This window comes from Nestor notabilis, unplaced genomic scaffold (genome assembly GCF_000696875.1).
Source record: "Nestor notabilis isolate BGI_N333 unplaced genomic scaffold, ASM69687v1 scaffold3444, whole genome shotgun sequence".
NCBI classification, from domain to species: domain Eukaryota; kingdom Metazoa; phylum Chordata; class Aves; order Psittaciformes; family Psittacidae; genus Nestor; species Nestor notabilis.
The window spans coordinates 7,714-31,465 of record NW_009925882.1 but is presented as its reverse complement, the minus strand read 5'-3'; the positions used below and the strand labels follow the sequence as shown (position 1 = coordinate 31,465).

At 39.4% G+C, this 23,752-nt stretch overlaps 1 protein-coding gene across 1 annotated transcript in view; it reads left to right on the top strand.

Annotated features, from left to right (window-relative positions):
- The window catches only part of UBAC2 (UBA domain containing 2), a gene marked incomplete at its 5' end in the record, with an annotated part of 82,047 nt that extends 59,934 nt beyond the window's left edge, over positions 1-22,113 (top strand). Inside the window, 3 exons of the mRNA XM_010013250.1 lie at positions 3,062-3,307; positions 18,166-18,288; positions 21,387-22,113. Of these exons, the coding sequence (XP_010011552.1) occupies positions 3,062-3,307; positions 18,166-18,288; positions 21,387-21,494 (477 nt within the window). The remainder of the gene's footprint in view (positions 1-3,061; positions 3,308-18,165; positions 18,289-21,386) is intronic.
- Positions 22,114-23,752: the final 1,639 nt, after the last annotated feature.

The following is a 23,752-nucleotide window of genomic DNA, read 5'->3' as shown; positions in this document are numbered from 1 at the left end:
GGGCCAATACACTAGTGTGCTGTGGAGGAGCAGCAAGAAGAGAGAAGATAGCTCACTGCAACTGGTACTTCGGCTGTAGACTGGGCATGCTACTACAAGGAGCTCAGTAGAGCTAGGAAGGCAGATGGGAGTCGTGTGTATGAGCCTCACATGCCGTGCTAAGCACCCTTATTCAATTTCAGCAATGTCCATAAACTTTTAGCATTATAAAGTCTTTTCTTGTAATCAGATACTCTGGAATTACTTGCTCTCTACAACTACCTGAAAGGAGGTTGTAACAAGGTGGGTGTCTTGTCCAAATAGGACAAGAGGCATTGGCCTCAAGTTGTGCCAGGGAAGGTTAAGATTGGAAATTAGGAAAAATTTCTTCTCCAAAAGGGTTACCAAGCACAGAAACAGGTTGCCTAGGGAAGTGGTGGAGTCACCATCCCTGGAGATATTTAAAAGATGTGTAGATGTGGGGCTTTGGGACATGGTTTAATGGTTATGTTAACAGTTGGACTTGATGATCTTAAGGGTCTTTTCCAACCTACATGACTCTATGATTCTATGACTCGCTGTCTCTACTTAGAAAAATATGAGAATAATTTTACTGATGCAGCTGTTAGTGAGTGGTTGCAGTACACCTCTCCTTTTGAGAAAAACAAGTCCCAAAGTACTGACACTGAAGACATGCTGCTGCTGTCTGTTATATTTTCTAGCTTGAGTTGATAAGAGACTAATTCTGTTTGTGGTTACTGTGTTCAGTCACGTGTCAAGATTTGTCGTACATTCAGGGAGATGTAGATTTTCCTATCACCACTTGCTTTGTTTTGTTCTTGTGACTTTTTGAACCTGTTCGAGATTTAAGGTGCCTTGAAAACATTAGACCTCAACAATGCATGGTAGGTGATAAGAGTGAGCAGAGATCAGTAGCTGGGAGAGACATCTGGAAGAAGTAAGAGAATGCTGGTGTGATGGTGGACAAACTATTTTGGTTTTGTAACAAGCAGTTTTCCCTGCCTGGTTACATCTATGCAACCAGGGATGCAGAATGCTGGGACCAAAGGGGAGACCTCGCTCCACAGCTTAATGATAAGAGATGGGAGGAAGGAAGATAATTTGTCAGTTCTGGTGCTGCTTGTGCATTTTGCATCTAAGAAATCATGAGATTAAGCATATATGTAAGATTTGCACCCTGGTTCAGTAATGCTTGCTTCCAAAAAAGTGATGTTCCTGGTATGATAACCCTACAAGCTAGGTTTTCATGAGTGAGCAGCCTATGTACGTAACTCGCTTGGAACTAGCTGGTTAGCTTCCAAGAGACCTTCTTGTAGGTAGATACCTCAAATACTACATACTAAAAGTAGATGAATGGCAGAAGTGATATGAATTTTCCTCCTCTTACTCTTCGGCAATTTAATTCTTAGTTTCCAGTTGACGAGTGCAAGAATTTGTCATGGGCTTACAGTCATCTGGACCAGTTTCACTAGGGCTGAAGGAAGAGTTTCTGAGGTCACAAAGCAGCTTCTGTTGCAGTGCCCTGTCATTCTGGAGTCCAGTCAGGACCTATCTTTGAGTACAGAAATTTTTTGTTAAAGGCAGCCTTCACTGATGGCAAAGTTTATGGCCTTCCTCTTATCCCATCCTATTTACCTCCTTCCTCATAGCACAAAAAGATTGAGGGGCTTAAGGGCAGTTTGAAACAGTTCTCTCTCATTTTAGAATGGTAGCCGGTGTTTGGTCTTACACCTTTATGACTGAGAGCAGTCATAAATGAAAGTAGAATAAAATGAAAATTAGTGTTTGCCGAAGCAGAATGTGTTTTTCCTAAAAGTCTAATTATCTCACTGGATAATTAACAGTAACCTTGTAAATAATCTGAAAACTGTCCCCCTCCCAAGGAATGTCCTCTTCCCAAAGAAAACGTAGTTTTCCTACACTGGCTTCCATTATATATACAGCAATGCATTTGGTATGTTTATACAAAAGTGAGATAAAAATACATGTCCCCCAATAAGCAGCCCAGCTGTAGAGTTTCTACATTTGTTCTAGCATAATTGCATCCGTTACATTTATGGATTTTGGGGGGGTTCATATCTCTTCCCGTTCATTTCACTCTGTTGTCATAGCATAATTCTTGTGGCATAACAGACAACAAATAGTTGCAAGTACTGAAACATGGCATAAAGCAGAATGCAGAGAGTTTGTACAAGATCTTTGGCCTTCCTGCTGGATCACTTTGGGCTCAAGTGCTAGGGCTTTATAATGGGATTTAAAATGATGGCTGAGTGATGACTGCACATCAGTCATGGGGCACACCGATTTCAATTGCTTCTTCTGAATCTGAGATAAAATCAAGCCCCAAGGCAAGCATGAGTGTGAAGACAGGGAATGGGTATATTTTTTATAGGTGGGAGAAGGGCATCACAAAAGCTGGCTTTTTCAATGTCATTTTTTAATGAATTGGGTTTGAATATTTTTCCCCTAGAAGGTGGATGGGATCCTTTTGGAATAAGTCTGACTTACTCTTAGATTTAACTTCAAATCTGCCAGTTTGGTTTTGTTCTTACAAAAGGGGAGTCTTGGGTGGTGAGGGCAGCAGCCATAACCGGGTCAGCTTTTTAAGAAGTGTTTACAATGCTTCAACATCCTCAGGGGAAGCCTTAATCTTCTCAGGTCAGCATGCAGCATACCCTGATGAGTTCCTTTACTAGAAATGAAAATTTTGTTTGAATTTTGACCTCTTTGAGAAAGGGTTGCTAGGTTTGGGCTCGAATTCTGAAACAAACAAAAAACCCCAAGCAACTTTCTGAGTCACAGGCAGTGCAATACACAGATTTTAAAAGTAGTAGTCTGTAGTTGTGGGGAAGTTGGAGGTAAAGAAATCCCCTGTTCTTTCTCTGATTCTTGTCTGAGAACTCTGGGTAAATGCAGTAATGAGTGCTTTAGAAACAGAAAGACCAACTGCTGTCTGCAGCTAAATACAAAGTAAATTTTGTGCATTTAAGCTTTTTGGTTTTGTGGTGGGTTTTTGTGGGGGTTGAGTTGCTTTTTTTTAACACTTCATTTTTCATTTTAGGTTTCTGGGATTTGTTACAATAGCAGTATATTAAAAGTTCATCGAATCCTTTGTGTGCCCAGCTGGGTGGCAAAAATATTTTCTTGGACTCTTGAACCAATCTTCTCATCTGCGGAACCAACGAATGAAGTTCGAGTAGGAATGGGAGCAACAGTTGACATCCAGAGGCAGCAGAGAATGGAATTACTGGATCGTCAAATCATGATGTCTCAGGTTGCCCAAATGAGGCGGCAAAGGCAGCAGCAGGTATTGATACATGTTCTGTAAGGATTATATTAAGTTGCGGGAAAAATATGTCTTTTGATTCATGTATCTTTTGTGGTTCCTGTTTCTTAAAAAGAATGTGTATCTTTATTCTTCCCCATCAGTCTATCATGCACTGTTGTACTGCTAATAGTAATTTTTGTGTTTTGTATAGCTGTATATGATAAAACTGCTTCACAAGATGTAAGGATAATGTTAGACAATCCTGTAAGGATATCAGTACTTCTGGCGTTCTTTCACCAAAAAAGAGGCTGAAAGGTAAAGTGATTGCCTTTCAGGAGTCATTAGTAAGAGCCATTGAGGAAAGTTAGGAAGTCAAAATGCTCCTGATTCTTCTGAGTATTTGTATTGTTAGTATCCTTGTTAGGGAGGTTGAAAATTGTCTACAGAACTCCTTTGTTTGCAGATGTACTTTGATCAAGGCTTGTTTCATTTAAGAAAGTGCAGAACTAACTAACTTTCTTACAGAGGTCAATCAACTTTCTGTTTATATTGGCTTTGCCACTTATAATGCTCTTGGTTTATTTCTTTATTGACCAGAGTAGCAGAGCCTTTTATTTCCTCTGTTTTAGTCAAACCAGCAAATGCAGATATTCACATACTTTGCAGTAAAACAATCCACTTTTTCCTGTATCTTAAATGTATGTATTACTGCTTTATCAAACCTAGCAGGCAGCATAGGCCTTGCATTGCTGTATGTGAACATATATTGCTCAGAATTTAATCACAGCCTAGCAATTTGAGGTCTTTACTGAGTTTCCTCTGCCTGAAACGCAGCTCTGTCCTGATACGCAGGTTCTTGTGTTTGAGGTACTGTAGTGCAAGTAGGTATAGCGTTAAGTTGTCAGAATTAGACGTGTGATGGCACAAAGCCAACAACTGGAGTATGAATCTTTGTTGCCAGTCCCTGATAACATAATCCCGTTTTCCTTGTTTTCTTGACATTTCAGACTGATGAAATTGTTCCAGGTGGAAAGATCCTAATCTACTCTTCTCTGTTCCCATTAGAATGTTAATGAGTTTTAACATAAGGATTGAACTAGAAATTACTCAATACCTGAATGTTACCGTTGTAATAGAAAATGAAGTGAAAGTATGTATCGGGCTATAAGCTGCTGGGAGGATTGCAGTTAGGTGTCTTCAGTTAGGAGGAAGAAGCCAAAGAAGCCATTTCCAGTTGTGAAGGACAATCTTTATAATGTACCTTTGATTGCAAAAAGTGGTAAATAAGTTCAGAAAAGTAAATTATAAAAGAAGAGTTGATAACATTTTTTTCTCATCTTGCCCTTTTCTTAGGCTAGGAACAATGAAAGTGGAAAAATGTCTTTTCATGTTTGACTTCAAATAGAGTTCTTAAAAAAGGCGGAGGAGTTTAAGCAAAATAAATGAACATTGTTTGGAACATCAGTAAAATGTTTCTCTTCACAAGTTGCTGAAACACTTTCAAGTTTGGCCTTTAACTTGAGCGCAGCATTTAGTTATCTGATCGTGCTAACCTCTGAAACCAGTGTTCAGAAGGCAATGGGATCAATGTATGAATGTTTCAGAGACGCTTTCAGAAAAGATGTGTCATGAAGGCTTTTGACCAGCCGTTTTTTTAGTGACTCACTCACATAATTTACTGGCCATCAACTAAATCACAGAAAGCATCGTACACAAATGTTGAGATGTAGTACTAAAAATGAAAAGCAGACAATTTCCATCTCAAAATTACATTTAAAAAAATAAGAACAGTTTTCTGGATTGCTGTACTTCAGCAGTACTTTTGCCTTTAGAGTCCTAGAAAGGTATAATTCGAAGCAAGTGGAGTTGAACACATCACGTTACAGATGGAATTTAGATTATAATTTTACCCAGAAGACCCAGATCGCTGCTCGGGTCGGGCTGGGTATCGGTCGGCGGGTGGTGAGCAATTGTATCCTCTCCCCTTGTTGTTTCCCTTATCATTATTATCACTGATGGTAGCAGTAGTGGTTTGTATTATACCTTAGTTACTGAACTGCTCTTATCTCAACCTGTGAGAGTTACATTCCTCCTATTCTCATCCCCATCCCTCCCAGAGCCTTTGGGAAAGAAGGGGAGGAGCGGGAGAGCCACTGCATGATTCTGAGTTACTGGCTGGGCTTAAACCACGACACCTGTGGGAGTGAAGCTGATAAAGAATGCAGACCAGTTTGTTAGGGAGTTGTTTTTCTTAAACTGAAAATAATAAAATTCACCAAATATGGCTTTGAATTATATTTTGGGAGAATGGTGAGCAGATTTCTGGAGTCCCAGTATGCTGTATGCTACTGTGCCATAGGTGAGATAAATTAACACTTTCTCTCCTGCTTTCCATTTTGTTTAGCAGGTGAAGTGAACTTTAACTTTGCTCTGTATGCCATAGTGCAACAACTTTATTTAGCTGTCCCTTGAGAAGGTGCTCTGCTTGTTCCTCTTACTCTTTTACTCTTGAGTGTATCTGTTTGAGAAAAGATACAATTTTGTGCATCGGTAGCATTATGGAAGGAGAACACAAGCACATAATGCATGGCTTTAATGGTGCTCCGTTGTCAGCACCATGTGGCAAACTCTCTTCTGGACATAAGAAGGCCTCTTAAATAGGTGCTTTTTGTAGTAAGCTTTTTCTTCAAGCCTTTGCAAGAAATTCTGAAGAATGTGATCCTGACAAGTTATACAAGCCAGCACAAAATGACTGAAAGTTTTAAAAAATGAAAAGGAAAAAAATAAAAGGGAGAGGGGAAGCATGGAAAGAAATGGGGTAAATGTTTCTTATAGGTTTTTACTGTACCTTCAAGATACTGGGATGTAAATAATTTTATCTTTTTCTTTTTTCATTTTTTTTTCTGATGTTCACTGAGCTCTTTTATCCAAAGCAGAATTCACTTTGGATGCTTTCTACATGGGAAAAAAAAACCAAAACAAAACTCCATCCATCCCAGAATATCTTTGCTGGCAACTCTTTGAGCTTTACCTTTCCGAGTCTTTGTCTAGCTGAAATGTTCTGGTCTGGAAGAGCCCCAAGCACGGAGCTGCGTGTGTGAGTGCTGGGTTGTTAGACATCCGTAACTCAGAGAAGTAGGTTGAGTATGTGGTAGAATTTGAACATAAACCACCAGCTTCATGCCTCTTTTTAATCCTTAAACGTTCTGTGGTATCGGGTCTGAGTATGTTGTTAGAAACTGAAAAAAAAATCTCATGTTGCTAGTTTCTCAGAGGAGTGTGGTTACATGGTAACTGATTTTTGTCTTGGTTTCTAGTTGTTGTGGATACAGCCCTTAAACAGACAGTAGTGCGCATATTCAGAACTTTCTGTTCTTTTTTTTTCTTCCACTGGTAATCCTGACAAATTATGAAATTGCCACAAATGGAGAATTACTGAGCATTGCCTCCACGCGCCTTTTGAGGTAGAAGAATAAAATGTGTGCCATATGTATTAATTCTGTCAGAAAATACCAGCTGGTTATTTTGTTACTGCTTTTAAAAATTCAGTTTGTTAGTTCTTTTTTTCCCCACTCTTGTCTATCCTCTTTCCTAATTAAAATGATTTATCCTATTCCCGCCCCCCCCAGTACCTAATCTCTTTTTCCCCTTCATGTCACTTTCACATTTTCATTCCTCACATTCCTCCCACATTTTCATCAGCTCTTCCTCCTCGCCTCCATTGTTTCCCATACTTTGTGTTTGCTCCTGTACAAAATCCTTCTTTGCTTTAGGCGGAGTTCTCTCCCATCATGTCTCACCACCGGTAAGCATTTGCTAATGCATCACAAACGTCATAGGATTTTAGGGATGGATGCTGCTTGCCTTTCTCTGATTCAGACAAGATGTAGTTGAGGCCTTTGGACACTATTTTCTCCTTTGAATACCATAATATCTATGAACATTTTGGTCTTCCTCTCCTGACTTTTCTATTTCTTGACCTTTTTCATTTCCCAGCATTTTTCTGAAGTTTCTCTCTCTGTAACCCAAATGAAAGCCGATGGGAAAAGGGAAGCAACTGCTGCATCTGTGCACCAGTGTGGTAGCAGGGAGTCAACTTTCACTTCCCATTGAGAAACTAGGAGGTAGGCTCACAGATAACCAATTCGTAAATAGATAAGGGAGGAGTCCATGCCTGAGTACTGCTGACAACACTGTTCTCACTAAAGATGGATATGGGGAAGGTGGTGAGTAGTTGCAGAAAAGGTGGTCAGTGCCTTCTGTTAGCAACGAAATACCACTTCTCCTTTGAGCACTCATCCTTGTGCCCATTTGGGAGAGGCGGTGTGTGAACCTCAGTCCCTTCATCTTGAAAAAATGCTTTCTGTATCCACAGAGCATTTATTCCTTCATTCATGCTGAGCATGTTAATGACACTGTATTGCCTGCTTCTTGGTTTCTCATAAGTTCCTTAGCTCAGGAAAGAGCTTCACCAGGTTGGTCCAGACTGTGTGCTAAGCCTATAGCCACATATGAAAACCTTCATTTCACCACCTCTTTTCTGCTCTATCCTCTACTTTATTTTGTTTATTCCCTCCTGTCTTTTTGTTCTTCTATTCCAACTGCCATTACTTTTCAGTGAGGCCAGACTCTCCTTTGATTTATATCACACAGCATCTCTATATGAGACTCTACAGCTTGCAAAGACCAGACTTCTTCTGTAACAATGTGACTTCCTCTAATTGTTCATTCATTAGATGTATTTCTCCTGGGACACTGGAGAGATGCTCTGTGGGTAGGCACACTGACTGTCTTTATTGTTATGGGGAGTCTCGTATCCTGAGAAATGTGCAAGTTTCACAATTTATCAACTAAGGAATGTGAGCTAGATTGCTGATTTACCTTCTGGTTATATGTAAGCATTAAACTCCTGACCTTGGAAGAAAATACATTAGTGAGTGAAGACTTTCCTGGCAACAGAATTCCTCCTCAGGAATGTTATCCTCTTTCGTGGTGGTAGAAGAAGATACACTCTCAGAGAGTCCATTTCTGCTTTCTGAAAGAACTGTAAGAACCAGACCTGAGCATATGCTTTAGCTCTCCCACTGGCACTGAGATGCCACTTTGACAAAGTCTTCTTGAATAACTTCGTAAGTTTGAGTACAAACAACAAGTCTTTCAAACAGAGATTTTGAACCGTGAAGACCTTCTGTGACCTTTATACATTGCTGGGTCCATATAAACTTTTGCTCTCACAGCCAGGATGTTTGGTAGAAGCAGCTTGATCATATTGTTCCACAGATGTATGTATCATTGTCAGGAAGTGATCTACCAGGCTGTACCTGAATAAATGGGTGAGATTTTTCAGCCAAGAGTTACGCAAAGTTGTCTTCTCTAAATAGGTTTGCATTCCAACTAGTCTGTGTTACCCAAGGCTACTTCGGGATTTTGTGACATGGTTTAGTAGAAACTGCCTTTAGCAACCTTGCCATACAGACTTCAAAGACAACTATGCATAGGGTACGAATAGGATAAAAAAGTTCTTCGAGCTCAGACTCAGATGTGTGTGTACAAAATTTGACAAAATATTTTTAAAGAATTCTGTTAACTAATAAGTGATCTATGGGTTTATGGCAGCCCGTGAATGAAGCATGTATGCTGCAGCACTAATCACTGTGGCTAAATCTAGACTCAGGATTCCTTCATTCTTCCTTTCCTCCGCATGCTGATGTACTTGTGTGGACTCACCCCAAGCCTTTTTTTAAATCACAGACAGCTTCCATTTTGGTAGAGAAAATATTATCTTCTCCTTCAGACCTCAGTGAGTCTTTAACTCATCCTTTGCTTTTTTGCACTCTTCTGGAATTTTCGAATCGGGATTATTCTCTGTAATTGTTTAATAAAGTTTCCTTTGTGTGGAAGAACAAGCCTGTTTTTATTAAAAACAGAAGCTTTACTCTTAGAGATTGATGAGTATAAAAACTGCATATAGTGCTGATGTTGGCATGTGTGAACTCTTTGGTTTTTTACTGTTTCATTTCAATAGCGTATTTGTAGCTATTGAGATATTTCTGTTTTCTTCTCCTGAATAACTTCTTTCATGGATTCTAGGCATGAAATTAAAAATGTTGAATTTCCAGAGTGCTGATCCAGGTAATGAACAGTTTGTGACTATTTTCTCTACAGGCTACCACTTTATTCTTCACGGAAATTGGCAATTCTACAAGCTGACAGACACTAGTAAACCACTAGAATAAGCTGAATGTGTCTCATTAACATCCAGTTGTCACAGTCACAATGCTAACTGTCTCTTTAACTCCTACTCCTTGGAAGCACCCTGCTCACCCACTGAACTATCATTTTTTTCTTGGACTGGGATTATGAAATTCTCTTTCTGTCTGACTGGGCTTTTGAGTTATAGCCTTTGAATTTGGTTTAATAGTTGTAATCAATTTCGCTGGAGAAGCAGTTGTTGATAACAGTGGTTGAACAACTTCCTAAAGCAAAATACTGTTTTGTTTCAAAGCAAATACTTTTTTAAGAAATAGAGTATGTTTGTTCTCCTGTGTGATTGTTCTATATTCTTTTCCTCTGACAGTTTAATTTGAGGCAGTTCCCCAGAAAAAAGCTCCTGGTGTACAAATCTCCTAAGCATTTCCAGAGTATTGAATTCTCTGTTGTCTGATCAATTCCTGTTTAGAGAAGGCAAGTCTCCTTTTAGCTGTACCTGTTCCTTAATTTCTAGCTTTGAGCATGGGCAAATAAGGCATCCACTTTAGGGAGTGATCAGTTATTGTATTCCAAGGCTTCAGTTGTCCTTGCAGTCTGCTCTGAGAAAGTCTTGATGGGCCATTTCTTCCTAGTGTCATGTTCAGTAGCATGTAGTAAACAAGAACGTCAGATAGGAAGTGGTCCATCTTAGTATTCAGGAACGCTGCTATTAGCACATAACAACGGCAGCCAAGTTTCACTGATTGTTCGTTAATGCACTACCTTTAGAGGCACAATAGATACAGAAGTTTTGCCAGACAGTGTTGCAGGTACACCTTCTATGTTGACTTTGGGATCTCACCAAAAGGAAGTCCCTCCTATTCGTAACCTAAGACAGAAACTGAATCTTTACATCCCAAAATGGAATGCTAATCTGTTTTTTTTCCTCTACATCACCACAGACTAGCCCTTTATATACTCAAGTATATGTTTATGCTAGTATGTGGGAGAATTGGAGAATTTGGTTTGTTACCTCAGCTTGTCAAAGCAAAACAATTTTGGAACTCTTATTTCTCACTTTGTTTCAGCCTCTACTAATTCCGTATTACTCTTTGAAAAGATCTCTGCACAGGAGGTGAATGAAGAATCATCTGTCTAATCCTCATGCTTTAGTAACAGTTCACTGTCACCAGTCAGCATCCAGAGAGACATGTAGTAAGGATTAGAACTGTCTCTGTTTTGTGTAAAGTATCTAAACCAGAGATAACGTTATTTCTTCAAGTACAGACTCTGTGTTTATGCTGGTGGATCTGCCTTCAGCATTTGACGTGCTGCTCCCCCCTGATTGTCTCACTCAGAAGGTATTTAATGCCAAACATAAGAACAGGTTCAGATCATGTCATTCCTTTAAAATTCAGCTGGGGATTATGATCAACAGCTTCATCTCTCACAAGGCACTCAGTTATAAAGATTGATTTTTAATAATGGGAACCTACTTTTCAATATATACCTGAAATTTCTGTGGGAAGAATTGGCATGCCCCACTGCCAATGAGGTATCATGGATGCATGTTTTCAACTAATGTAGCTGTGACCATGCCTGTGATGTCATAGCACCAGCAAGAGTCCAGTTTGGGTGAAGAACAGCTGACACAAGCAAGGGAAGCTGGGAAGTTTGGAAAAGGCAGTGCTTTGAAAAGGCAGTTGAAGACCTGTCTCTGCTGTCCAGAGAAGATTCAAATCCACATTTATTATTGCAGACAAAGCCTGAGAGTCCTGCTCAATACTTCCCTGATGTTGGACGAATGAATAACATCAGTGTTCAAAAATGACATCTTCCAACTTCTGCTTGATATGAAATATCTTTCTTTCTTTTTGGCATAGTGATCCATCACTTTCCGGCTGAATTATGCAAAAGTGAATGTTACTGTGATGGACAGTTTGGTACAGAATAGGTATTTACCCTTACTGTAACAGGTCTGATGCTTGTAGTGTCCAGTTTTTGGGAGCACCTATGTGGCTCTTCACCTCCTGCCAGCCAGTCATGTGTTTGAGTCAGATAATAGTGCCCCGTCCTGACGTGTGTGACAAGGAGTGGTCTACAAGGGCAAGAGCTTGGGCATGCAGGAGTATGCGAGGAAGTGTTCACATCTCTCTGCACATCCCTTGAATGCAGCAGCAGAAACAGCCATTCCCACCTTGTCTTCAAGGAGCAAATGTGCCTGCCCGTTGGCATTTCTGGCTTCTGCTACTATGAAGGCATCGTGCCTGTGCTGAAATCCATCCATTTTTTCTCAAGCAGCTTCAGAAGCCAGATGAAGGTGTTCCTCCTAGATTTCAAAGGAAATACTGATCAGACTTCAGAAAAGACCACATGTGGATATCTGAACTTCTGTGACACATGAGCTCCTCTGGGATAATGCAGGCATCAAAGTTCAGGATGCAGCAAATAAGTGTTGGAGACAGACCCTCTTGGCTAGAGAGTCTTGTCTGTAGGATAAATTTCCAGAGGAAATTGGAATATCATTAGAAATTGTTGGAGTGCTTTCCTTGGTGAAAAATTCTTTCCATCATTAAGGACAATGCTGTGAACAGTGATACTGTTACCTTTCTACCCCCTTTCAAAAAAAGGAAGTTATTAGAGTCAGAAGCAAAACCAAAAATAAAAACCCAACCAAAGAAACAGAAGGGTTTTATCCTCACAGAAAGAGGCAGGCTAGACATTTGAATGTCTACCTACTGGAAATTTCACCTTTGCCATTAATCTTTCTAACGCAGTGTTCAGGGAAGCAAGTATCATGTCATTCCTGGCTGTGTTTTTTTCTTTGTTTATATCATTAGCATGTGTATTTTGGAGTCAATAATTTGTAGAAAAATTTAGGTCTGAAAAGCAAGTAAGTGTTTCTTGCTTTCAGTACATCTTTTAAAATGAAGCTTTATATGAAAGAAGTAAGACAATATTTATGTCTGTGCCAAGTAATGGCTCCTGTGCAGAGAACTATAAAAATGTTACTTTAAAAGATGAAATGCAAAGCAATTTCCTTTTTCATTTTTCTTTCGCTGCGGTTGTTATGTTAAGAAAAGGTGAACAGGACAGATATCAGGAGGTGCTTCCTGTTTGTGCAAACAGATGGCAAGTTGGCATTAACCATATACATGAGATAAGATTATCAGAATATCTTAACCACATGCATCACTTTCAAGAGGACTTTTCCAAAGCATTTTCTTTCATTTCTTTTTAAATTAATCTATTAAGAATATGTGCAGATATGACAGCTACTTAACTGGGTGCTGGTTAATTGTCCATAATACAACATTTTTAATTACCAAACTTTGGCTAAGAATAATACAAAATATGCTGTGGCAGGTATGTATATGGGAAACAGGTTAGAGCTGCCTAGAGAGGAAGGAGATTACGTGAAAAGAAATGGCATAACTGGGCTTTTAGCAGGCTGTACAATCAAGACATGTGCTAGCTCTGCATATCTCTTCCTTATTCTGTAGGAAAGGAGGATACTCCTTTCCTTATAAATGTATTGTCCCCGACACCATTAAAAAAAAAAGGAAGACATCAAGGATGTGACCTCACAAGGCTCATCGTCAGTACGTAAAGCCCCGGCAGCTGTCCAAGAATAAGTCATCAATATGGCATTTCCTTACAACCTTTTCCGTGATGAAGAGCTGTTATTTTCTCATTCCCTTAATCCAAACTATTCTCATTCTTTGGTCATCTAAACTGATAACCGGTTTGCTGTCTTCCCGTAACAGAAGTTCCAGCATCACCAGTGTTCTAATCCACTTCTAGTAGCAGTTTATCTGAGACTAATAAAATGATCTTGTTGGTATGTTTGTCTCCCATCAGGCAGTAACAAAGAATTTAAAGTCAACTGGTTCACCCAGTCTTTGCACTGCTAAACCAAAAGAAACTGAATTTTGATTTAGTTCAAAAATTGCAACCTAAAAGTTAGGGAGGGGGAAAGGTTTACAGGCCTTTCTTACGTGTGTCTGTCACCCTTTTAGTCAAATAATGAATGAAGCAGTCTTTTTGTCAAGTGTTTTTCCTGATGACATGTGGAAGACTATGTTGCAGACAGAAATAAGAGCCCAGTCACCAATTTGTACGAGGTATTTTTAGAATGACAGTGTGTAGATGGAATTTTTTAATGCCTATCTGTCTCTAGTAGCACAGCAGTCAGAACTTCCAAAAACAGAGTTTCAGATTAGCACCCTGAAAACAGCTGGCAATGCAGACTAGAAGTTCCTCATAGCATCCCATTGATCCCTGGGACTGGGACCAGTGCATGCAAGTTGATGGGAACCTTTAGCCTCTTGACTGCAGTGAGCTTAGTGCTGTTTTCATGCCATAAGCAGAAAAGGCCTTCTCAAGCCTCTCATTCTACCGCACAAGCACAACAGTGGAGGCATTAAATATGGGGAAAAAAAATAATCCTTTTGCTACAGTAAATCTTGCAGCATTCACAAAATTGGACATGGAAAAATTGGACTAAGGAAGATGAGAACAAGAAATCTTGCCTTTACGTAGATAACATGACAAGCGGCTACTGTCCAGAGCCCTGAATAGGGGAAGGCATTGATTATGTCATGTTCCCAAACAGGCTTTCTAGGGATTTGGCTACCTCCACTGAAGGCAAGCTCTGGTGCAGCACAGCTCTTCAGGCTTGAAGCAGACCTGTGTGTGAAAGCTGTGAGAAGCCTTGTTGGGGCCTCACCCCCCAGCAAATTGAGAATTGCTTTTAAGTTCAGATCAACACCCTTGATCCTTGATGAGCTTTGTGGATATGCACATGGCAATCAGTGTATCACCCTCCTTGCTCATGGCTTCTAGGCTTGATCTTACACCTGCCTGGTGATCTGCACTTTTGGCTGACTATGGTAACTGTCAGGTGGACCTCCTTTGCTCTTCTCACTTGGACCCTGTGGGAACACAGCATGTTTCAGTGAGGCCACTGCCTCTGCTTGCCTTGTTGTCACCCTTGGCTCTCAGCCTGCCTTTCCTCTTGGAGCAGCATCTGCACTTGCTGTCTCCCATCACCTAAGATTCAGGATAAAGAAAAATGTCACCTGAGATAATCTGGGATCAAGATAGCCTGAGTCTGTCAGATGTGGAAACTGGCTCTAGATGTAAGAGGCTTGATGCATCCTCCTTACCTAGTCCTGAATCATGTTAAATCCCAGCCCCCAAACCATTTAGTATTAAACTTAATTCTTTGTGTAAGAAAGTGGCAACCCAGAATCACTGGAGAACTGCCTGGATTCCATTAAATAGATTAGACTAGCAGACACTTGTTACTGAAGGTACTCCTCAAGAAAGGAACCTATATACTGGACCCTTGATCATCCTTACTGCTTAATTATTAGCGTGTTTTATGCCACTCCAGAGAGTTCCATTATCTGAGACAAGGCTCCTGTGGAGGTAAGGGGATGGGTGTGAGCTCATCTGTACTGTTATGTGCTAGTGCCAGGGTTCAAGTATATTGTGAAATGCATAAATACTGGTAGCTGATTCCTTAGTAGGGACTCTCAGATGGTTTAGAAGCATCAATTAAATAAATCAGAATAGGTATCTTCATGTGAAATCTTCCTGACTTTTCACAGAGTAAGTGTTAGCATGGTCAGAAAACACTGTAATACAGAAATCATCATAAAATTATGAAGGGGAGTCTGCAAAATAATTTCTATGAGGCAAGGCAGAATATTGGTCTGTAAATCTCCTGCACAATTTTTAACTGGAATTTGTGACACTAACTTCATTTAATACCTTTTTTTTTTAAATATATATATATACATATATTTGCTTTGGATCAACTTAAGTCACAAATCTTCATGTATTCCTCCTGTGACAGCTAAAGTTGTCTGGAAGTCTTTACGCAATCCACACTGGAAATCCATAGCCTTGATCTCCATCTTCTGTGGATCTAAGATGTTAGCTGTGCTTCCTAGTTTTCCTTACCTTTACTCAGTGGGATTGGCAACAGACCCATAGTCCCATAGTTCCTACTGCAGTTCCCTGAGTCTTTGCTCTTTCAAGCCTGATTTTGTGCATGTCCATCATGTAATCAGAGATAACTGTGAGGGGAAACAATTTTCTTGCAGTTGAGATAACGAACCCTAATGTGCCTGGTTTTGGTCCAGTTTGTAAAGCAATATTCAGATAAGTGGGCCATAATGTTGGGATTAATCCTAGACATCAATGTTCACATACCATTAAGAGTTTCAGCCTTTAATACTTAACTGTTGTTGTATGTTGAATATTCTTACCTTGTTAATATAGTTAAGAACTGATGGGTTATGTTTGTCTCAGTCTCCGAAGATAATTGAAATATTCTGAGGGCAATAGAAAAAGAGCTTTTCACAGCTATTTTGATCTAATGTGTCAACTCTGTTATTTCTGAGAAGGGGTTAGCAATCTTAACATGGAGCTCTCCAGAGTCCATCAGTCCGCAGCTGTAGTTTATCAAGATACCTGCTATAAAATAAACCTTGAAAACCAAATAGTTACCTTTGTAAGGAACTTGCATTTTTTAAAGTGAAAGTTATGAATTCTGTGTATGTTAATTTAAAATGCATTGTAAGTTTAGGGTAAGGAAGTAGACAAGTCTCTTTGTAGTGTTGGGTAACATAGCCCAGGACAGGGAGGATGCAAAACCAAACTGGAATAGGCAGCTCAGTATTGAAGCTGGGGGCACACCCAGAAAGATTTATTTCAATCTTGTGATACACGGCAATCCTGCTAAATTAATACATTTGTTGTAGATTTTCTATTCTGTATACATCATTCTGTATGGCTTCGGGTATTTCAAAGGAATATGTCGTAGTCCTCTTGGTGTTTTTTAGTTCACCAGTTTAATGTGAACGACCCACGGAAGCATTATTTTCTCCTTCTCAGGTCTTTTCAAAGGAATAAAAAAAGGCAAAGCGGCGTTAGTGAAGTGTTCTTGCTGAACTATGGAGCTTAACAGACTTTCAGAAGTTCAAAGTTAATGAATTAAAACTCAACATAATTCTGAGTTAGGGAAATTTATAGATGGGGAAGTACAGGGCATGTGATTTTCCAAGACCACAGAGTAGTGCAGTGATGTCAGTAGCAAGATCCCTCCCTGGGTTTAAACTACAAACCAATTCTCCTTTTTGCTATGCTACACTGTTTGGCTAATGCAAGACTTACACGGAATCCTTTGGTTAAAACCTCATGACTTTTAGGCAAATATTTTATACAGTACGCAAAATAGACATGTAGATACATAATCATTTTTTCAATTCAGAATCACTAACAGTGGAAACTGTGTCTTGAAAACCAGGGATGACTCCTAGCTGTTGCACATCTTCACAGGGAAAAAAGTGTTCAGGTATGTAAGAAGCTGGAATACTTAAAAAGCCAGAGTTTCAAATCTAGTGACTCCCCAGACACTTCTTAAGTGTGCTATTGTACTGCCCCCTGTGGTGTCTGGGTTGGTTGAGTCTCCTCTAGGGCAGGAGCACTAAATAAATGCTACCTTTTTTTTTTTTTTTTTTTTTTTTTTGTGGTCTAGGAGCAGGTTTAGCTGCTGGTGATGTGATTGAGCAGAGAGCATGTAATGCTCCAGGGGTACATAAAGGCAGGAAGAGCCCTTGCTGAGAGAAGAAAAGAAAAAACTCTCTTAAGAGGAAGATCTTCTGAGAAACAACATTATAGAACCAAAATAGAGCAACTAGAGGAAGGAAGCCCATGTCACATATATACAGAAGGGGAGGGGGATCTTCTCCATAGTAACGGAGGGAGCAGGGGAGGGGGAAAAGGGACAACCCAAACTGCAAAAGATGTTTTAACAGATTGTGTAGAAAAGAGAGATTTGGGGTTTGCTCTTTTTCCCTGTGGTTTCAGTGTGATATAAAATCCCTTACAAAAAAAAAAAAGGTTTAAGATAATGAAATGAGGATTAATTATTTCGGGACAGTTATAAAGCTTGTACTTTAGTTTTCTATTCTAAACATATTATTACAAGACTTGAAGCTTGGTTGTTAAAAGGAAGTATCAGTTCTGTGATTTACACAGTACGTGCATTACTGCTGTGTATTTGTATTATTGCTGTATAGTTACAAAATGTTTTGGCACTGGAATACAGCCAGATTTTGTAGTGGTATTTAATACACAGAAGCTAGCTGAGGTGGCCTCTGTGTCTGTAACAGTCGTGTTGGTGTCACAGGAGTAATCACTTGCATGGAAATCGCAGGTATCCTGAAGGTTGGGGTTGCTCTGAGTTTCCCGATGTGGTTTTGCTGATGCACTGAGAATCCAGTTTTGCTTTTTCCCACCACTTGTTTCTTGCACCCTTTTTCCTCAGTTAACTCCATCAACAGTCTTACAGAGCACTTGCAGGACCCTCTATTGCATGTCTTGCCAGGCAAATCCCTATCAGTAAAGAGAGTGGTCCTTCAGCCTCAGAAAGCTAGCGCAGTAGTAAACCAAATCTTTCACAATTGATGTGAGACAGCCTCTCCTCCTCCTGTTACTTTACAGTGACTACTTCTAATAACTAGTAAAGTAGTAACCAGCCCCAGTTTTAACTTCATAAGAGACTGCAGCAGTTTTTATTGTTTAAAATATTTACTCCAACATTTGCCTTTCATATTATACGAGATGAATGATCTTTTAGTTTTAAAATATCTGTAGTTCTTTTTGCAAAGACTGACACCAGTGTCTGGTTTCAGGGTGGGATGATTAACTGGAATAGACTGTTTCCTCCTTTACGACATCGACATAATGCGAATTATCAAGATCATCGCGCGTCTGAACAAGACGCACCTCCACCTACTGAGGTTTCTGAAGAGCAGGTAAATGCTTTTCTATTATAAAATGTCATTAAAAACGTGGTTAGGAATTGTCTCTACTGACATTTATCATCTGTTCGTTAAACGTTCTTTATGGTGGCACAAATTGCAGTATCAGATTAACAGTCACAATGCAGAGGCAGCAAATTGTCATTCCTATCCAAATCAGAGTTACAGATCAGCTTGGGAGTTTCTGCTCTTATATGTTAACTGCTTGGGTTTTGTATTTAAAGATAAGGCAGCTTCACCAGTGGGGGCTGTTCAAATCTGATTTAAAAACTATGTTTCAAAGAAGGAGGAATGGCAAAGAGATGTCATTATTTGTCTTGTAGACACTTCCTTTACTGAGGTCTCCAGCTAAAGTTGCCAATTCAGTTGTGTCATTTTTTGGAAATAGGAATGTTATGCCAGCTGTGGACTGCAACACACACTTGGTCTAAAATTTGAATGTTTTCCTCAGAAATGGGGTTCACTGATTTCACATACTGATGGCACAGAAAAGTTTGTGTCTTTTCTATCAAGTATAGATTTAGACTTACTGTATAGATTTAGACTCCTAGACTTCTGGAGATAGTTTTAGTCTCAAAAGAGAGGGTGATTTACTAGGAAATTTAAGAATTTAAGATTGGTCTTATTTCTGTATTCAGGATTTATTACATGCGGTCAAGTTCTCCAGATTGTAGCCTATCTGCAGTTAGCTGCATTGGCCATTTCATGGTCTAATGTCTGTGCTACCCTGGAGCAAGAGTAGTTTTCAGGCATGCATTTTTCTTCCCCTTACCATTTTTTTAGGGAGATAAGTCAACACTTGGTAGCACCATGTGTCATTTGTAGTTAGTTTAAAATGAGCTTATCCTACACAGAAATGTTTGCTATGATCTGATTTTAGTTTTGATTCAATGTCAGATTATGTTCAAAATGTTCAAAACTTTAATGTGCTGGTTTTGACTGCAAACCTGTTGGCATACATCCAAAATGGAAAAAAAAAAAATCAAAAATAACAAAGGAAAGAGGAAAATAAAACCCACACGCTAAAGAGCACTTCAAACAAAACCCAGAAACTTAGTTTTGCCTGGGCTGAAAGCCTGCTCAGTGCCAGGTATGGGGTGGACCAAAAGATTGCCCTTCTGGAAACCCTGCTGGCTTGTTTGTTTGTTTGTTTTAGTGACAAATTCTGATTATGGGAACTTTTGTTGTTGGGCTGGAACTAATGGAATAGTTATTAGTCTGACTTATGCTGGATTCTTACCCAAAGCATTTATGCCCAGATTTATGAAAGCACTATACACTTATATTTCCTCATGCATTAAAGTTGTAAATCTCACCTGATTGCTGTCATTTGCAGTGCTGTCTAGTTACCCTGCAGAGAAAAAAGTAATCTAAGCACCTTTGATTTCTGAGGACTGTCCTAGTAACTGCACACGGTGTCTTACAGTGGCAGAAATGCACAGCTTTCTTGTGTGCTTCAGATTAAAGTTTGCAAGTATTTGCAATGCTTGTGCATACAAAAATCTCTGCATTTCTTGTGGGTTTTTTAGCACCTTAAATTACCGTTACCAGAACTTGTTTCCTTGAGTCGATTCAGTTCCTGTGATTAAAATACGCTCAGATGAAAAGGGCTTTTTGTTGTTACAATCTGTTCCCCCTGATTCTAGCTGGATGTTTCTGTAAGTGGGACCATCACAACTCCATCCACAGCTTCTTAAGGTTAAAATTCATGGCAACTGCAGTAAAAACCTTTCTTCTGAAATGCATTTCTGTGGTTAGCTTTTCTTCCACTGCCTGCCCTTTTTCTCATAAAAAACACAATCTAAGATGAAAAATAAGAGAGAGAAGACTTCAGAAAGTTACAGGTTATGAAATACAGTTTGAAGTTAAACTCTTGTTGCAGAGGTGTCGAAAGTAACAATTCATTTCTCTCTCTACCAGAAAGTGAGAAACTGACATTGGGTTGTAAGGGGGGAAAAGGGGAGAAAGGCACAAAAATTATCAGTACCGTATCTGATATTCTGACAACCAAGACAGCCGTTTTCAAACGTTTGTAATGGTGTATTTAGGTTAAGAAAAGGAGGGCCCCCACCTCTGGACATACTTGGCAGTAGTATATTTCTGAGTAAGCCACCAAAGCAGAGAAGATTAAAAATGCTGAAAGTTCTGGAGGTGTACTACAGGAAGGGGTGGTTGCTTTTAAGGGCACTTTTCTTCTAAAAGGCATTTAAATTATCTTCATTGCTCTTGCACACTGGGAAGATTCTTTCAGTCATACTTAATTGAGAACCGTAGATTTTAAATGTACTTTAGATTGGAGTTTAACCATAAATTAAATCGGGTTATACATACATTGTTTTCTACAGGTGGCAATATGAGTATCTGTTAGCACAGAGCAGAAAGGTGAGGTGTCAAGTACACATTATTATAAAGATGGATGGTCATGTGGTTACCAAAATCACTGTCTTAATGTGCCCTTTTCCAGGTAATCTTTCCATCAAGTGTCATTGACTTACTCTGTTTTGAGAATATGTAGACTCCTTCCACGAATTTAACTGAACCCACTGAAATATTCTACTGCCTCTGTTTTAGGGCTTTCAGGTTTATTTTAGAAACCACCTAGAATGGATAGTTTTGAGTTCTTCAATGCCCTCTGAAGAAGTAGGTCTTTTGAATTGCTAAGGATGTCTGGACGGGTTTCCACATCTGCTATAAAACTCTGTATTTTGGACAATGTTGGATTCTTGAGGTCCTGTTCTTGTCAAGAGCAGCAAACCCCGAGGCCAGATTGTAGCTGCCATGTGTGGTGCCATGCTTTCTGTTTTACTCTTCTTTCAAAACTGGACCAGCTAGGAAAACACAGGTGTGGCATTTTCAACAAACAGTTGGTTTGGAAAGAAGTATCAGAAAGCAGTCATCTCTGTGGCAGTGTTCCCAGCGTGCTGTCAGACATACATCTTTGTGATGGTGCACAGCCACGCTTGCTTACTCTCTGGCGAGGCTCAACAGCCAGATCAATGGAAAAGTGGTCTCTGATGCTGTTAACATGACTAATGCACACACATTGTGAATAAAACTGGTTTTAAAGCGGTCTTATGTTATTTCTTTTGCAGGTTGCACGACTTATGGAAATGGGATTTTCCAGGGGAGATGCTCTAGAAGCTCTCAGGGCTTCAAATAATGACTTAAATGTAGCCACTAATTTTCTGCTGCAGCACTGATGGTTTTCCGCGCGAAGGAACTTCCCTCGATGGGTTTGTACGCGTCTGGAAGAGGATCAAAGCCACCTGCTGGACAGACTCGCAAAGGTTGTCCCCGCACAAGCGTCGGAGGAGAGAAACTGGCTCTGCGTGACTGGTGATTCAAAGTGATGTTAATGAATGACGTGAACTGTTCCCAAGCCTTCAGATCACTCGGTGGTTTCTAGTCTGGTTATCCTCTTCAAAGTAACTTCAGTTTCTAATTATTACTGGCTATCACCTAAATTTATTTTTGAAATAAAGTAGGTGGGTTTTTTTCTTGTAAATCCTTGTTAGACATGTTATCAGGCTTAATGACTAGGAAAAGAAGCTACAACAACCACAACAACTAGATTTACCTATCAAGGAAAATCATGTTTTCTTCATTTACCAGTCTAATTTCTCTAGCTTACATGTTATTTTACAGTACTTGATTTTTGATTACAGTAATAAGAGGTTTGAAGATCATTTCAGTTTCAACTCAGTAAAGGGTTAGGGGACTATTATGTCATTCTTTGGAAAGTTTTATTAATGCCTGTAATATTTTATTTCTTGAATTCCTTTTTAAATAAAAGTTGTCATTCAGCACATAATACACAGATAGGATGAGAGAAAATTCATATGCATATTGCAAGTATGGTAAGTGACTGCTGTAAATTTAAACTGTTACAGACTAAGTGAATTGCTATTCAGATACAGGTCAGGAAGAAGATACTCACTGGAAGCAATAAACATGAATTGAATGGCACAATAAGATCAGAACTGAAACGGTTTGAATGACTCCCATGTCTGATGCAGACAGGCTCGGTAACGATGGATGTATGCTGTGTCCCTACGTGCTGGTTTCATTTTTTGAGCTGGCTACACACTGTCTTAAAAAAAAATTATAAAAAGCTAACTTTTCTATTTATAGTTCTAGTTTTCTACTGTCAGAGGTGCGGATGACCCTGCATTTGCCAAATCCTCACTGTTGAAGCAACTCGATGTTGATCACAAACTGGAATATTGACCTTAAGGGTGATTCAGGCTTACACAGAAGGTAACAGGATGGTATGCCAAGATAGTACAATATTGTTTTGAAGTTTAGCGTGATAAATAAGCTTGCTTGGCTTGACTCTCAGAAATGCTCAGTATTAGCATCTCAGGAGTTTCAGGGTGGAGAGAGGTGAACATCTCTATAAAACCAAGCTGAAGTTATACAAGATTCCAAACTGTGACTGTGAAACCAATATACACATGTATCTCAAGCATTTAATATGTTTCTGTATGTACTTGTGTTTGTATATCGTGTGTATATGTCTCTATTTATATACACACAGGCATATTTAATACAAACATTTAGAAGAAGATGCGGGTCATCAGAAGCATAACAGAAGGCAACAGCAGGTACAAAGGGGAAAAGGTGAAAGAATACAGGAGAGAGAAGGATGTTTTGGAAATCAAAATGAATACGTGTGTATCAAAGTGCAGATCTGCACAGTCTCACTTGGCCTGGAAAATATACCAAGAAACTACAGGACAAGATTTAGGGAGAGAAAGAGAGAGGTACCTTTCTTCTTCTCTTTTAATTGGCTGATAAAACTGAAAAAAGTCCTTGAGGTATACAAGTCCTTATCCAGAAATGACATCAAATTTGTGCAGCTTTTGGCACATGACATAATTTTTCATAAGATCAGTGTGCTGTATGTATTTTTTAGTATTTTCCAGTGGGTAAAATAAGGGGGTTTTGGAATGACTGTGTGTTTTCCTGGGCTTTGATCAACTTCCTTCAGGGTTTGCCTTGCTGCTATGCTCACATTATTTAGGCAGGGTCTGCTTTTCAATTGAAAGGTCTTGTTTGTCTAAAGCTGAGTGGCTGTCTGTGTGTGTAGGCTATGGACATTTCTGTATCCAGAGAACTTTGGAAACCCACTGTCCTACAAAGCAAAGGCCAAATGTAAGTTTAAAAAGCCCTACAGTAGTTTGTATATGCAAACTAGTTAAATGCTTTGAAACAAGGACAGCTTTTAATTTTGAAGGTTATTCCTTCACAACTACTTTATCCAAAGTACCAATAGAGAGTAGTGAATTACTTCAGAAGTCAGATTTTACCTATAGGAACTAAAGGTCCACCTGGCCCAGGGTAAATTAAATGTGACCTGTGCCCTTTCAGAGATTGCCCTGCTCTAGGGACAAGCACAAAGTGCATTTATTCCTTGGAATTTTAAAATGTGTCGAGTGACATCTGGGACATGTAAGCA